The sequence below is a fragment of the Hypanus sabinus genome, chromosome 2, assembly GCF_030144855.1.
Source record: "Hypanus sabinus isolate sHypSab1 chromosome 2, sHypSab1.hap1, whole genome shotgun sequence".
Taxonomy (NCBI): Eukaryota; Metazoa; Chordata; class Chondrichthyes; order Myliobatiformes; family Dasyatidae; genus Hypanus; species Hypanus sabinus.
This window is the reverse complement of record NC_082707.1, coordinates 110,705,337-110,720,564: the sequence shown is the minus strand read 5'-3', so window position 1 is coordinate 110,720,564 and position 15,228 is coordinate 110,705,337. Positions and strand designations below refer to the sequence as shown.

The 15,228-nt window shown below is 44.6% G+C and overlaps 1 protein-coding gene across 7 annotated transcripts in view; it reads right to left on the bottom strand.

Moving 5' to 3' along the window:
- Positions 1-15,228, bottom strand: part of mideasb (mitotic deacetylase associated SANT domain protein b) — an 88,276-nt gene that overhangs the window by 15,251 nt on the left and 57,797 nt on the right. For all 7 annotated transcript variants that reach the window (XM_059952026.1, XM_059951999.1, XM_059952035.1 and 4 more), the window contains exons 3-6: positions 12,650-12,913; positions 7,191-7,530; positions 2,031-2,097; positions 468-610 (exon numbers count right to left, since the gene is read on the bottom strand). In XM_059952026.1, coding sequence (XP_059808009.1) covers positions 468-610; positions 2,031-2,097; positions 7,191-7,530; positions 12,650-12,913 — 814 coding nt within the window. The remainder of the gene's footprint in view (positions 1-467; positions 611-2,030; positions 2,098-7,190; positions 7,531-12,649; positions 12,914-15,228) is intronic.

Sequence of the window (15,228 nt, the reverse complement as noted above, 5' to 3'; positions counted from 1 at the left end):
TTCAACCTTATTAATGTCCTTCCTGTAATGTACTTGTGTTTTAATTCATTAAAGTGCCATTTTGTGAGGAGATAAAAAGATTATGGTTATCAAGTAATGTAAAAATGAACATTGACACATCTCTATCAGCCAGCAGTTTGGAGGTGGGCTTCCCAATTATACTCTGAGTAGGTAGTCTAGGTTACTGAAAACAAAGGCAACTCAGCAAACACTCGACTGAAACTCTACTAACAGTCTCTGTGCCCTGAGCAGATAAAGAGAACTCGACAGCCAGAGAAGCAGGATTACTTTTCCAGTACACTGTGGACACGGCAGAGTAGTTATATAATATCACTCCAAAATAATCACATTACAGTATGACGCAAAAGACTGATTAACAATCTTCACTCTGCTGTGATTTGTGGCACTGCAATATACAGACACGTAACAAACTGCTTCTCTTAATAATTCCAAATTATAGTTCTCACTTCTTTGTTGGTCAAGCTGATGGTTTTTACGACTCTCCCAGGGCTTGAATACCAGATCAGCATGGTTGGCATCCAACACAGCCAGGGACTTATCACGTAGTTCGGGTATTTCTGCCTGGAACTGGGGGCCAATGTTGATCCGCCTAAAGAACAGGACAGAGAACATGCTAAATCAGTCAGTCACCTTCCAAACAACCCCAGATCCATCAGCAAAACGAGGGTTTGCATCCGATACTGTCCACACATGTGGCAAGTTTCACCCCATGAATCCTATACAGTAAACCACAGATACTGTACTTGCAGTAAAATGTTTGAACACAGCAGCTTCTACCGACCGACCAACCGAAGGTGTTATTGTCTTTTATAAACATATTTTTTTTACAATCGCAAGACACTGCTAGACATTAAAAACAAAGGTCTACAGGTCTACCCCATCAGCCAGTTGTCCATTGGCAGACAAACTTACAGAGCTGGACTTGGCACAGATCATGCTACTACCAGTGTCAGAGAGGTGTCGGTGTGCAGTCTAATAGTCAGTGATTGTCTCAGTCACTTATTTGTGATCGCAAGACAATGTTGGACTTTGTTAATGTGGAAGGCTGCAAGTCTGGTTTATTGGCAGGCGGCCTCGGTCAGAGCAAGGACTGGGCCTCGAGCCGCCCAGGAGAACCGGAGACAGAGTCGTGGGACTCCACCAGATGCGTGGTGTGGCATCCATGCTGGAGTGGGTGCTGCCCCCCAGTGTTCACCTGGCAGAAGACAAGCTGTACTGTGTTCAACTGCAGACTGCTGCGACATTCACGGACTCAGGGACGTGAACTATAGTTTTTTGTGTGTCTCGTATGTGCTGTGTGTGACTGTTGGCATGGTGTTCTGCACCTTGACACTGTTGTTTGGCTGTATTCACGTATGGTTGAATGGCAAATAAGCCTGAACAAGGTGTTTTGGGAGACTCACCCTCGACCACTATTCATCGTTATTATAGATTGCCTGTGTCCCAACCATGTTCTCCCCATCACCCAAACACTATCAGCCAAGCATTTCCTGTACCACACAGTCTTAACCTCAGACCTCGGTCCTCGTTGGGATTTTACCACACAAAGCAAAATTTCAGCTAATGACAAGAAAAACTCAAATTAAAAGCTCCAGAAGGAAATTGTATATGTCAGAATGAAAACAAGATGTTCTCCCCATCACCCTCTTCGCTCTTTGTGCGCACCCAGTGGAAATAATCCCCAATAGCTGATCAAGCCCAAACCCTCCAAGGTACAACAGGCCCATGGTGGAGGAAGTAACACTGAGATATCAGAGTGGTACTGGCACTAAGGCCAGGCCGATCGTGTTCCTCTGTCTGTCTGCACCTGTGCAGAGGGGAGACGTGTAACCGGCAGATCCACACAGGGGCCACGAAGAAAAGCTATAACATAGCATCCACTAACCAACCTAACACAAACAAGCCAGCTTGGACTTATGGAAACCTGCTCCTTCTGTTCTGCTGACAGCCTCTGCTTCTCAGTCGTATGTGTAAAATTGAAAATCCAACACCTTTTTTTAGTTACTTACGGTTCAATGCTTGCAGGTGTGGCTTCATTCATGAGAGGCAGGACTGGAGGAGGGGTATCAGCGCTGTCTAAAGAAACAGGAAAAGTGGTATTACAAGCATTATAGTCACATTGAAGGCAGAGTTCTGTAATCCGTGTGCTCCCAAGTAACTGGGTGAGCAAGAAATCTATGTTCTAAACCTCACATCCCACTTTGTTTGACAGAGTTGTGCTGACAACAGCAATCAAACAACATGCTGGAATCAGATATTCCCTGGTTCTTGCACACCACTTGATCTGCATCAGCTCTCAGCTCCATGCCACTCCACTTACACTCTGGTCACTGTGTTAGGGGGCTGAATACTCAGGCAACAGGTCAGAGGCTTGGCAATTTACTTCCATCCCATCTCTCCTGCTTAACCAAACTTCTGACCAGCTTTCCTAATATCTGACACCATTTTGGTTCCTACAAATGCATGTTATTCATAAAGCCACAGAAAGGTTTGAACACAAAGCTTTAAAGCACAGGACGATACATGAGAAACTATTCCCCTGCTGAAGATTTCCAATTCAGCAAAGCTCTGGTCACAGGTGAGGCTGACATGGCACCGCCATAGCAAGCATGCGTTGGTGTGTGCCAAAACGCTAGTTGGCGGTGGGCTTTCTACGTCACTGTGTTGAGTTTCTTTTTGAGAGATATGGACGAGGAAATGCATTTCAAACATTTTCACAAGTAGATTTGACGATTTGGTTCCTCTATTTCGCATCGGAGTACAGTCATGGCGGAGGAGCAGCAACCAGAAATGCGTCGGAGGAAATGCGATGCTACCAAGCGAACCAATCACAGTTGTTGCGGTCTGTGTCGCTACGACACGCGAGTTACTTTATTGGGGAGGTGCACGTCACCCTACAGCGTATACGGTACCTACGGCGCAGATTCAACGCAGAAGTATAAATCAAGCTTAATAAACCAGATCTTATTAGTCAGCTTAACGTAAAGGAAGCCTCAGGAGACAGTGATCATAATATGATGGACTCCATATTGCAGTTTGAGAGGGAGAAGCACAATTCACATGTATCAGTATCACAATGGAATAAAGGGAATTACAGAGGAACAAGAGAGTAGATTGCCCAGGTGGGTTGGAGTGGGATACTGGTGGGGATGATGACAGAACAGAGGAGGCTGAAGTTTCTGAGAATAGCACGCAATGGATATGTCCTACAGAAGTAACTCTCAAACTGCAGGGCTAGGCAACCGTGGCTGACAAGGGAAGTTAAGGACTGCATAAAAGCCAAGGAAAGGGCATATTAGGTAGCAAAAGTGAAGGGGAAGATGGAAGATTGGGAAGCTTTTAAAATCCAACAAAAGGCAACTAAAAAAAGCTAGAAGGGAAAAGATGAAATATGAGGGCAAACAAGCTGATACCAAAAGTTTTTTTCAGTTATATGAAGAATAAAAGGGAAATGAGAGCTAGAAATATAGAAACGTAGAAAACCTACAGCACAATACAGGCCCTTTACCCATAATGCTGTGCTGAACATGTACTTACTTTAGAAATTACCTAGGGTTACCCATAGCCCTCTATTTTTCTAAGCTCCATGAACCACAAATAACATGAGTTGATATTGGACCACTGGAAAATGACACTGGAGAGGTAGTAATGGGGACAAAGAAATAGCAAATGAACTTAAGTACTTCGCTTTAGTCTTTACTGTGAAAGTCACAAGCTATATATAGAAGTCTGAGAGAGTCAAGGAGCAGGAGTGAGTGCCATTGCTATTACAAAGGAAAAAGTGTTAGGCAAACTCAAAGGTCTTAAGGTGGATAAGTCACCTGGACCAGATGGACTACATTGCTGATTTCTCAGAGGCTGCGAAAGAGGTAACGGATGTATTGGTCACGATTTTTAAAGAATCACTTGATTCTGGCATAGTCCCGGAGGACTAGAAAATTGCAAGTGTCACTCCACTCTTTAAGAAGGGAGGAAGACAAAAGAGAGGAAATTATTGGCCAGTTAGCCTAACCTCAGCAGCTGGGAAGTGCTGGACTCCATTATTAAAGACAAGGTTTCGGGTTACTTGGGGACTATTGATAAAATCAGTCCAAGTCAGCACGGTTTCTGTAAAGGGAAATCTTGTCTGACAAATCTGTTAAAAGAGTTCTTCAAGGAGGTAATAAGGAGGATAGACAAAGGAGAGTCAGTGGATGTCATTTACTTGGATATTCAAAAGGTCTTTGATAAGGTGCCTCACATGAGGCTGCTTAACAAGACAAAGCCCTTTGGAGTTACAGGAAGGGTATTAGCATGGATAGAGGAATGGCTGACTGGCAGAAGGCAGCGAGTGGGAATAAAGGGGGCCTTTTCTGATTGGCTGCCAGTGACTAGTGGTGTTCCTCAGGGGTCAGTATTGGGACCGCTACTTTTCACATTACATAGAAACGTAGAAAACCTACAGCACAATACAGGCCCTTCAGTCCACAATGCTGTGCTGAACACGTACTTACTTTAGAAATTACCTAGGGTTACCCATAGCCCTTTATTTCTCCAAGCTCCATATACCTATCCAGGAGTCTCTTAAAAGATCCTATTGTATCCGCTCCCACCACTGTCACCGGCAGCCCATTCCACGCACTCACCGCTCTCTACGTAAAAAACTTATCCCTGACATCTCCTCTGTACCTACTTCCAAACACCTTAAAACTGTGCCCTCCTGTGATGGCCATTTCAGCCCTGGGAAAAAGCCTCTGACTATCCACATGATCAATGTCTCTCATCATCTTGTACACCTCTATCAGGTCACCTCTCATCCTCCGTCGCTCCAAGGAGAAAAGGCAGAGTTCACTCAACCTATTCTCATAGGGTATGCTCCCCAATCCAGGCAACATCCTTGTAAATCTCCTCTGCACCCTTTCTATAGTTTCCACATCCTTCCTGTAGTGAGGTGACCAGAACTCCAAGTAGGGTCTGACCAGGGTCCTATATAGCTGTAACATTAACTCTCGCTTCTTAAACTCAATCTCATGGTTGATGAAGGCCAATGCACCATATGCCTTCTTATAGCATTGTTTGTCAATGATTTAGATAATGGAATTGATGGCTTTGTGGCAAAGTTTGTAAATTATATGAAGACAGGTGGAGGGGTAAGTAGTGCTGAGGAAGCAACGTGATTCCATCAGGGCCATAGAACATTACAGCACAGAAATAGGCCTTTTGGCCCTTCTTGGCTGTGCCAAACCATTTTTCTACCTAGTCCCACTGACCTGCAGGCCCATATCTCTCCATACATCTCTCATCCATGTACCTGTCCAAGTTTTTGTTAAATATTAAAAAGGAGCCCACATTTACAACTTCATCTGGCAGCTCATTCCACACTCCCACCACTCTCTGTGTGAAGAAGCCCCCCCCCCATGTTCCCTTTAAACGTTTCCCCCTTCACCCTTAACCCATGACCTCTGGTTTTTTTCTCCCCTGGATTTGGACAAATTGGAAGAATGGACAGAAAAGTGGCAGGTGGAATAGAGTGTTGGGAAATGTATGATAATGCATTTTGGTAAAAGGAACAAAAGTGCAGACTATTATCTAAATGGGGAGAAAATTCAAACATCAGAGGTACAGAGGGAATTAGGGGTCCTTGTGCAGGACACCAAGAAGGTTAATTTACTCATTGAGTCTGTGGTAAAGAGGGCAAATGCAATGTTGGCGTTTATTCAGTGAAAATGATTGACAAAGTGGTCCCTCAATCTATGTCGAGTCTGACCATCTATAGAGGAGGCCGTCCTGGCAGCAATGGATACAGGAGACGGCCCCAACAGAATCACAGGTGAATGGATAGGTATAGCATTTTGCCACTTGTAGTGCAAGTGCCAGGAGGAAGATTAGGGACAAATGGACAAGGGAATCAGGGGGAGCATTGCCTGCAGAAAGCCGGGGAGGGTGGGGGGGTAAGGATGTGATTGGTGGGAGGATCCCATTGAAGATGGTGGAGAATAACGTGTTGAATGCAGAGGTGCATGGGTGGTGGGGGAACAAGATGAACACAATCCCTGTTAAGGCAGGGGGAAGATGTGGTGAGCATGGATGTCTGGAAATGGAGATGTGGGTTAGAGCAGCATCTACGGTGGAGGAAGGGTATCTCCATTCTTTGAAGGAGGAGGACATCTTTAATATCCTGGAAAGGAAAGCTTCATCCAGGGAACAGATATGGCAGAGACAAAGGAACTGAGAAAAGGAGTCAGGGTGGAAAGAGACTGAGTCAAGATAACTGTGGGAATCGGTTAAGTTGATGAAATTTATCAATATACAGTTTGTCTCCAGAGATGGTGTTGGAGAGACGAAGAAATGGGACGGAGGTGTCAGAGATGGACCACGTGAATTTCAGGGCAGTTTGGAAGTTGGAGGCAAAGTTGATGAAATTGATGAGCTCAGTGTGGATGTAGGAAGCAGCTAGAGTTGTCAATGTAGCGCAGGAAGAATTGGGGAGCATTACCAAAGAAGGCCTGGAAAATGTACTGTTGTACGTAGCTGGGGTCCATGTGGGTGCCCACGGCCACACCGTGACTTTGGAGAAAGTGGAAGGAGCCAAATGGGAAATTGTTGAGTGTGAGGACCAGTAGACAGAGGAGGGGGTGGTGGAGGGAGACAGGTCAGGACTATTGTCAGAAAGAAGTGGAGGATTTTAAGGTCTTCTTGATGGGATTTAGAAGTGTGTTCAACTGGACATCCATGGTGAAAATGAGGTGATCAAGTTAAAGGCAAAGTAGGGTGTAAAGATAATGCAGGAAGGATGAAGGGGACAAAAAAAGCAGGAGAAGTGAACAGAAGGAACAAGAGAGTGCAACGCCGGAAACTGAGCAACAATCAACATGCTGGAGGAACTCAGCAGGACTTACAGGGGGAAAGGGATTGCTGAAATATCAACAATTCCCTTCCCTCCACGGATGCTAACTGACCTGCCGAGCTTCTGAGCAGATTGTTCAATGAGATATCTGGAGAAAGATCAACTAAACTTCCAAAGTGGAACTTGGCATCTCATACTATGAGTTTACTTCCCACATGCAAATTATTTTGACTGTAATTGATTACTCAAGATGAGAGGCTTTATTTTTCCTTCTTTTTAGAGGTGGAAGGTTTAACATACACAACTTACTGCTGAAGGGAAAAATAAAATCTATCAAACTTACTTGATCGGCTTAGGCAGAATTTGGGTGTAGACCTTGGGGTGACAGGTTGGGATGAGCTGGTTGAGGCTGACAAGATGGCATTGAAGTAGAGTCCTGAGCCCTCGCGCATGGGGCTGAGAATTGGAGGGGGAGTGTAAGGTGGAGGTTGGAAGTTCCTGTCCACAGGGTGCTCAGGTAGTCTGACCGGCGAGCGGAGGTTGCTCTGATAGAGGGTACCAGGTGGGTAGGCAATGACTGAGACGTGGTTGTGCGGCTTGGGTGGAATGAAGAGAGGCTCCGGCCTGGGCCGCCGTTTTAGTTTGGCCGTCAGGTTCATCTGACTTCGGGAGTGTTCGACCTCCTGCAGAAATGGACATCACACACAGAAATTATGATGCAGCTGAAACCTGCCACTCTTCAGCCCAACTGCACTATATTGACCAAGACTCAGGTCTAAGCCAGCACTGTTAGCCCACACATCCCTTGAAACTTTCCTATCCATATATCCATCCAAATATTGTTTAAATGTTGTTAGTGCACCTTCCTCCGTCAGCTAGTTCCACATATTGACCACTCGTGCAAGTGTCTAACACTCAAATTGTTCATGTGTACACTATTATGATTCTCAGCAAGTCCTTTCCCCAACTCGAACGACACTCCTATGGTCACAGGGTCAAGTGTTCAGACAGAGACATTTAACTGCCAGTTCATGGGCAAAGTCACACTCCTGGTTCATATGGCCTATCCTTTTCTGCGAGGGTACTACAGAACCAGATGGGCTTTTACAACAAATCAGTGGCTTCAAAGTTACCATTACTGAGACCAACAATTTAAATCACAAACTATCATCTGCGTTAGCTAACAGTTTATCCCACTGTTCCCAAGTTACGATGAGGTGGGGAAGGAAATCAGTAACCCTCAACTGCAGAGTGCACGTTAACAAGAGGGCCAGGTGTGAGAACCTCACAGTCATACTGCAGTACCAGGTGAATTGACTCTGGGTAATAATGTAATTGGCTTACAAGCTCAGAGAGAAACTCATGTATGTTTGTACCAAGACCATCATAAATAGTCACTTTATTGGGGCAACTAACCATTAGTACTGAATACCAGACTTGTCAGAGATACATTTACAAGTTACAAAGAGAATGTGGCTGATGCGCAGTGTAGACATGTTTTAAGTATACTGTATATTTTTTGTGTTGATCAGTTCTTCCTCAGCCGAATAACCCAGACGAGACCAGTCTCTGTTGAGATCACAATATCCCTTCATCGCGTGCCATGTCACGTGCTGTGCGTGATCATGGTCCACTACCGTAACTGTTCTTGGTCAATTTTTCTACAGAAGTGGTCTAAAGAAGAACTGCCCTTCTTTTGGGCAGTTTCTTTACAAGACAGGTGGCCTCAGCCATTATCAATATTCTTCAGAAATGGTCTGCCTGGAGTTAGTGCTCCTCCCATGGCTTCTAGTGATCCTGACTGGGGGCTAACAGGTGCTACACCTTGCCCAAGGTGACCTGCATGCGAGTGATCCTGACTGGGGGCTAACAGCTGCTACACCTTGCCCAAGGTGACCTGCATGCGAGTGATCCTGACTGGGGGCTAACAGCTGCTACACCTTGCCCAAGGTGACCTGCATGCGAGTGATCCTGACTGGGGGCTAACAGCTGCTACACCTTGCCCAAGGTGACCTGCATGCGAGTGATCCTGACTGGGGGCTAACAGCTGCTACACCTTGCCCAAGGTGACCTGCATGCGAGTGATCCTGACTGGGGGCTAACAGGTGCTACACCTTGCCCAAGGTGACCTGCATGCCAGCAAAGAGAAGCAGTTCCTTACGCCTCTTCTAGTAAAGGCAAATCTCCACCCCGCACCTGCCTCCCATCAGATAATCCCTCCAGAACCCAGCACAGGAGCTAATTAGTTACTAACTATGACAAGTACAGGATAAAAATGGAGGAAAAAAACTGTTACCTAACCATGTTCAAGAACATAAAGTATTCAATCAATTCCATAATATTTTCCATCTCAAGTATCTGCACATCTCTGCTGAAATTCTCCTCCACAACTGTTACCACAACTTCCACACTCTCTTGGTCTATTCCCATCCTCCACTTCAACTCCTCCTAAATTTGACAACACTTGATCAGACCCAGTATAAACTCCTCACTTTTCAATTTGTAGCCCAGCCTCAGCTTCAAAGTGCTTGCTTTTAATTTCAAATCCAGGCATGACCTTGCCTTTCCCCACCTTCCCAACCCTACTTGCACTTCCTTCCTTCCTAAGCATCCCTCAATTCCCTGTACTCCCCAGAAAATTACACTCACCAGTAACATATTCAAACATACCTTTCCACTTAAAAAGAACAGTAGAACTAGGCCAGTTGACCCATCAAGTCTGCTCTGACATTTCATCATAGTTGATCCAATTTTCCTCTCAGCCCATAGCTCCTGCCTTCTCCCCATATCCCTTCATACCCTGACAAAACCAGGATCCATCAGCCTCTGCCTTAAGCATATATAAAGATTTGGCCTCCTGTCCATGGCAAAGAGTTCCACAGATTCACCACACTCTGGCTAAAGAAATTCCTCCTCATCTCCATTCTAAAAGGACACCCATCTAATCTGTGGCTGTCCCCTCTGGTCTTATTAGGAAACATCCTCTCCACATCCACTCAACAAGGCCTTTCACTGTTCTATAGGTTTCCCTAAGGTCACCCCTCATTCTTCTGAATCCTAGTGAATACAGGCCCAGAACCATCAAACGCTCTTCAATTGAGAAGCCAGTCAATCCTGGAATCATTTTAGTGAATCTCCTTTGAAACCTCTCCAGTTTCAGCACAGCCTTTCCAAGATAAGGAGCCCAAAACTGCTCACCGAACTCCAAGTGAAGCCTCACCAGTGATTTATAAAGCCTCAACATTACATCCTTGCTTTTATATTCTAGTCCTCTCGAAATGAATGTTAACACCACATTTGCCTTCCTCACCACAGACTCACCTGCAAATTAATCTTTACGGAATCCTGCACAAGGACTCCCAAATCCCTTTGCACCTCAGAATTTTTTTTATATTTTCTATCCATTTAGAAAATAGAAAATACCCTTTCATTTCTACTACCAAAGTTCAAGACCAAACACTTCCCAACACAATATTCCATCTACTATTTCTTGTCCATTCTCCTAATCTGACTCCTTCTGTAGCCTCTACTTCCTCAAAACTACCTGCCCCTCCACCTATCTTCATATCATCTGCAAACTTTGCAACAAAGCCATCAATTCCATCATCTAAATCATTGACATATAACGTTAATAGAAATGGTCCCAACATAGACCATGGAACACCACCTGTCACAGGCAGCAAACCAGAAAAGGCTCCCTTTTTTCCCCACTCTTTGCCTCCTGTCAATCAGCCACTGCTTTATCCATGCTAGAATCTTTCCTGTAATACCATGGGCTTAAAGCTTGTTTAGCAGCCTCAAGTGTGGCACCTTGTCAAAGGTCTTCTGAAAATCCAAGTACGCAACATCATCCAATTCTCCTTTGTCTATCCTGATTGTTACTTCTTCAAAGAATTTCAACAGATTCGTCAGGCAAGATTTTCCCTTGAGGAAACCATGCTGACTACAACCTATTTTATCATGTGCCTCCAAGTACCCCGAAACATCATCCTTAATAAATAACTGCAACATCTTCCCAACATTCCCAGTCAGACTAACTGGCCTATAGTTTCCCTTCTGCCTCTCTCCCTTCTTGAAGGGTGGAGTGACATTTGCAATTTTCCAGTCTTCCAAAACCATTACCGAATCTAGTGCTTTCTGAGAAATAATTTCTAATGCCTCCAATCTCTTCAGCTACCTCTTTCAGAACTTTGGAGTGTACGCTATCTGGTCCAGGTTACTTATCTACCTTAAGACCTTTCAGTTTCCCAAGAACCTTCTCTCTAGTTATGGTAACTTCACACCCTTGACACCTGGTACTTCCACCACACTGCTAGTGTCTTCCATAGTGAAGACTGATACAGAATTTCACTGTCCCCCATCACTACCTCTCTAGCACTGTTCTCCAGTGGCCTGATATCCACTCCCACCTCCCTTTTACACTTTATATATCTGAAAGAAACTTTTGGTATCCTTTTTAATCTCAATGGCTAATTTACTTTCATATTCCATCTTTACCTTCTTAATGACCTTTTTAGTTGCCTTCTGTTCGTTTTTGAAAGCTTCCCAATCCTCTAACTTCCTGCTAATTTTTGTTCTATTTTATGCCCCTTCTTTGGCTATTATGTTGGCTTTTACTTCTTGTTAGCCACAGTTGTGTCATCTTTCCTTTAGAATACTTCGTCCTTTTTGGATGTATATATCCTCTGCCTTCCAAATTGCTTCCAGAAATTCCAGCCATTGCGCCTCTGCCATCATCCCTGCCAGTGTTCTTTTCCCTTCTCATGCCTGTAATTCCTTTTATTCCACTGTAATATTGATACATGTTCCTACCTCACCCAGCTTCTCTATACTACTGACATCCTTCAGATAATCTGCTAACTAACTCAGTGGCACGTCACTAGGATATGCAAGCACCCGGTCACACGGCAAGTGGATTAACTCAAAGGCCAAGGTCAGGGCCGCAGCTGTGAGGCAGTAGCTCTGCTCGCTGTGACAATCTGTCATCCAAAGGAAGATTTATACAGATCTATGCAGCGCTGACTGAACCCATTTCTAGCATCTCACTTCAAACATCCCTCCCTCATTTCCTCATGCCCATCTCCAAATTTCAGATGCTGTTTAAGGTTTCTCTCTTCAAAGTAAAAAGTAAATTTATTGTCAAAGTACCTACCCTGAGATTCATTTTCTTCCAAGTACTTACAGGGGAAAAAAGAAATACAATAGAATTTACGAATCAACACAGTCCCCTCGTACATTCACACACTTAGTCCAGCGGTCGTGAAGCATACGGATCCCTTTTTTGTAGAAGTTGGCGTCTTGGACCCCCAGAAAGTGGTCCACAGCAGGGGTGATTGATAAGTTTGTGGCATAAGGTAGAAGGAGATGAGTTATACAGCTCTCGTTACATGCATGCACAGCTCAACTCTTTGAGTGATTATGCAGAATGTTTTAAGTTAATAACTTTAGTGGTATTTCTGTTTCAGATAATTGAAAATTGCAGGTAAGCACTGTCTGAGAAAATGGACAATATCGGCCTTCGTGCAGTCATCCACTACCTCATTCTCAAGGGGTTATCACCCAAGGAGGTCCACAAGGACACGGGAAAAATAAATGTACCAGGTTTTCTAAAATTGACTCCTTCTACCTTAGGCCATGAACTTATCAACCACTCTTCGTAAGCGCAAAATCCAAACTGCAAATCACTTATCCTAGTCTCTTTAAACCGGCTGTATGTCAGATTTCAAGCTGACAATGCACACTACCGAAACGGATATGTTCAAAGTACCACAGCAACACGAGGTTGATGTGAAACGATATTACCTGCATGGAGGGCCCAGAACCGCGACTCAATCTGCGCTTGCGGGTGGTCAGTGCAGAGGGGTTCCGCTCGGACAGGTCACTTTGAGATTCTTCACCTCCTTTCTGGTTGATGTTTCTGACAGGCACCGACACGGGTATGACCAGTGGCATCAGGCAGCTGTCATCGAGCCGGTCTACAGCTGGAGCAGCTTCTGCGAGGGTGCCCGTATCCTTCGAGTGCTCCAACGTCCCCTTCCTCTCCTCCTCGGGACCATTCTCCTGAGTCTGAAAGCAAAGACAACATTTTTCCTCAGAGCTGCCATTCTCACATTTACTATTGTCAAGGGATGCCAATCTGCTCATCCATCAATTTCCATCAGTTCCATGCCCCCACTTATTTCCCCGTGATCCTTTCAAACACGCCTTTCAGCTTTTTCCCCATCCTTTCCCACCTTCCTGATACTTGCCAGCCCCAGAATAACTTGCAGTATGAGGAACTGGTCACAGGGAGAAACTGCAAACTCCACACAAACAATACCTAAGCTCAGGATTGAATTTGAGTTGCTGCCGCTGTGAGACAGTGGCCCTGCCAGCTGTGCAGTTTAGAGCAAGGTTTGTACAGATCGATGCAGCACACGAGCACCCCAGATATCTGTACTTAGCCCCCGCTCTGCTTATCTTACACCTATGAGTGTGTGGCTGAGTACAGCTCCAGCCCGTATACAAATGTGCTGATAGATCACTGTTGTGGCTGTGTCAAAGGAAGTGATGAATCAGTATACAGGAGGGAGATCGAAATCTTAGCTGAGTGATGTAATAACAACAACCTCGCACTCAATGTCAATAACACCAAGGAACAGATTGTAGACTTCAGAAGAGGGAAACCTAGTAATCAATCATCAGAGGGTCAGAGGGTCAGTAGCTTTAAATTCCTGGGTCTCACTATCTCAGAGGACCTGTCCTGGACCCATCATATAAATATAATTGCAAAGAAAGCACGACAGCGCCTCGACTTCCTCAGGAGTCTGCGAAGGTTCAGCATGTCATCGAAATCCTTGGCAGACTTCTGTAGATGTGTGGTGGAGAGTGCGCTGACTGGCTGCATTACGGCCTGGTACAGGACACCAATGCCTTTGAGTGGAAAACCCTACAGAAGGTAATACTGTGCCACCACAGGTAAATCACATCTATATGAAACACTGCTGTAGCAACCATCAGAGATCGTCACCACTCTTTTCTCTCTGCTGCCATCAGGTAGAAGGTACAGGAGCCTCAGGACTTACACCATCAGATTCAAGATCAGTTACTACCCCTCAACCATCAGGCTCTTGAACAAAAGGGGATAGTTATACACATTTAAGTACTCTGTTATATTGTTATTTCATGTTTGTTATTTATTGCTATTTATTTATATCTGTATTTGCAGTTTGTTTGCAGTTTATAGTTTCCTGATGTTTACCATTACTCTTCTATAGATTTGCTAAGTATGCCCGCAGAAAAAGAATCTCAGGGTTGTATGTGGTGACATGTATGTTCTCTGATAATAAATTTTACTTCGAATAGAGTGAAAGTGATCAGCACATCTGTAAAGGGGGGTTTCTTCTTTTTCTTTGTTACTGCTTATGTTAATCAAAATGGCTTCTTTGTTTTGTTAAAAGTAGGAATGCTTCTTTGTTGCGAGAGAGTGCTGGACGCTTGTTTGGGTTAAAATTTACTGATAATGAGAATTGTATTCCTTTGTTAACCAATTGGGATTAATGTTGTTCTTTCTCCTGAGTCTGTAAGCTATTGTTGGCGGGCTTTTGTGGAGATCGGCGCGAGGGGGTGAGAGAGAGAGGGTGCGATACTGCAAACGGGGTGAGTAACGGACCCCAAGGGGTCCGAGGCCAGGAGGTACCCTGAGGAGAGGAGACGAAGATAGATGTGCTTGGTTGACCACGTTGGGTGGTCCTGAGCTGCGAGTCGAGGAGTTCGGAGGGGATCGAATGGTGGCCAGAAGACTTCAGTAATTGAGCTCCAATGGTTGTGCACGAAGTGGTTTGGACTTCGATAAGTTTGGCGCCTTTTCTTTATTTTCTTTTCCTTCATATACACTGTATGGTTATTAATCAGTTATAGTAATCTTTATAAATAGTAATCATTTAATCGCATATGGTGTCCTGTTTGTTCTTTGGTGGGGTGGGGACATCACACAGCATCCACACCAGCTGATTACCCAGTTTACCCAGAAGGCTGCTCCCCCTGGACGAGAACGAGCTGAGCGACTCTGAGGCGGCCCAGGGGGTTACACATCATTTTAGTATCATGCTCCACATCTCTCCCAGTATACTTCACGTCAGTGTATTACAAACAGCTCAAACCTCTCACTTGCCTGAATTAATTTAGCTTTCCCTCAAATGAATACTAACTTCTTTAAAAATTGTGTTATTCCCCGGGCAAAGTAATTTCTCCTAAACTTTTGTTTTAATTCATTGGCAAACATACATATTTTTGTCTTTACATTGGTTCCACAGAAGTACAGGATTTATTCCAAGACTTTACATTTGGTATTTTTATTCTTTTGTCATTCGTGTACTGGCAAGGAACACTACGGTCCTTAG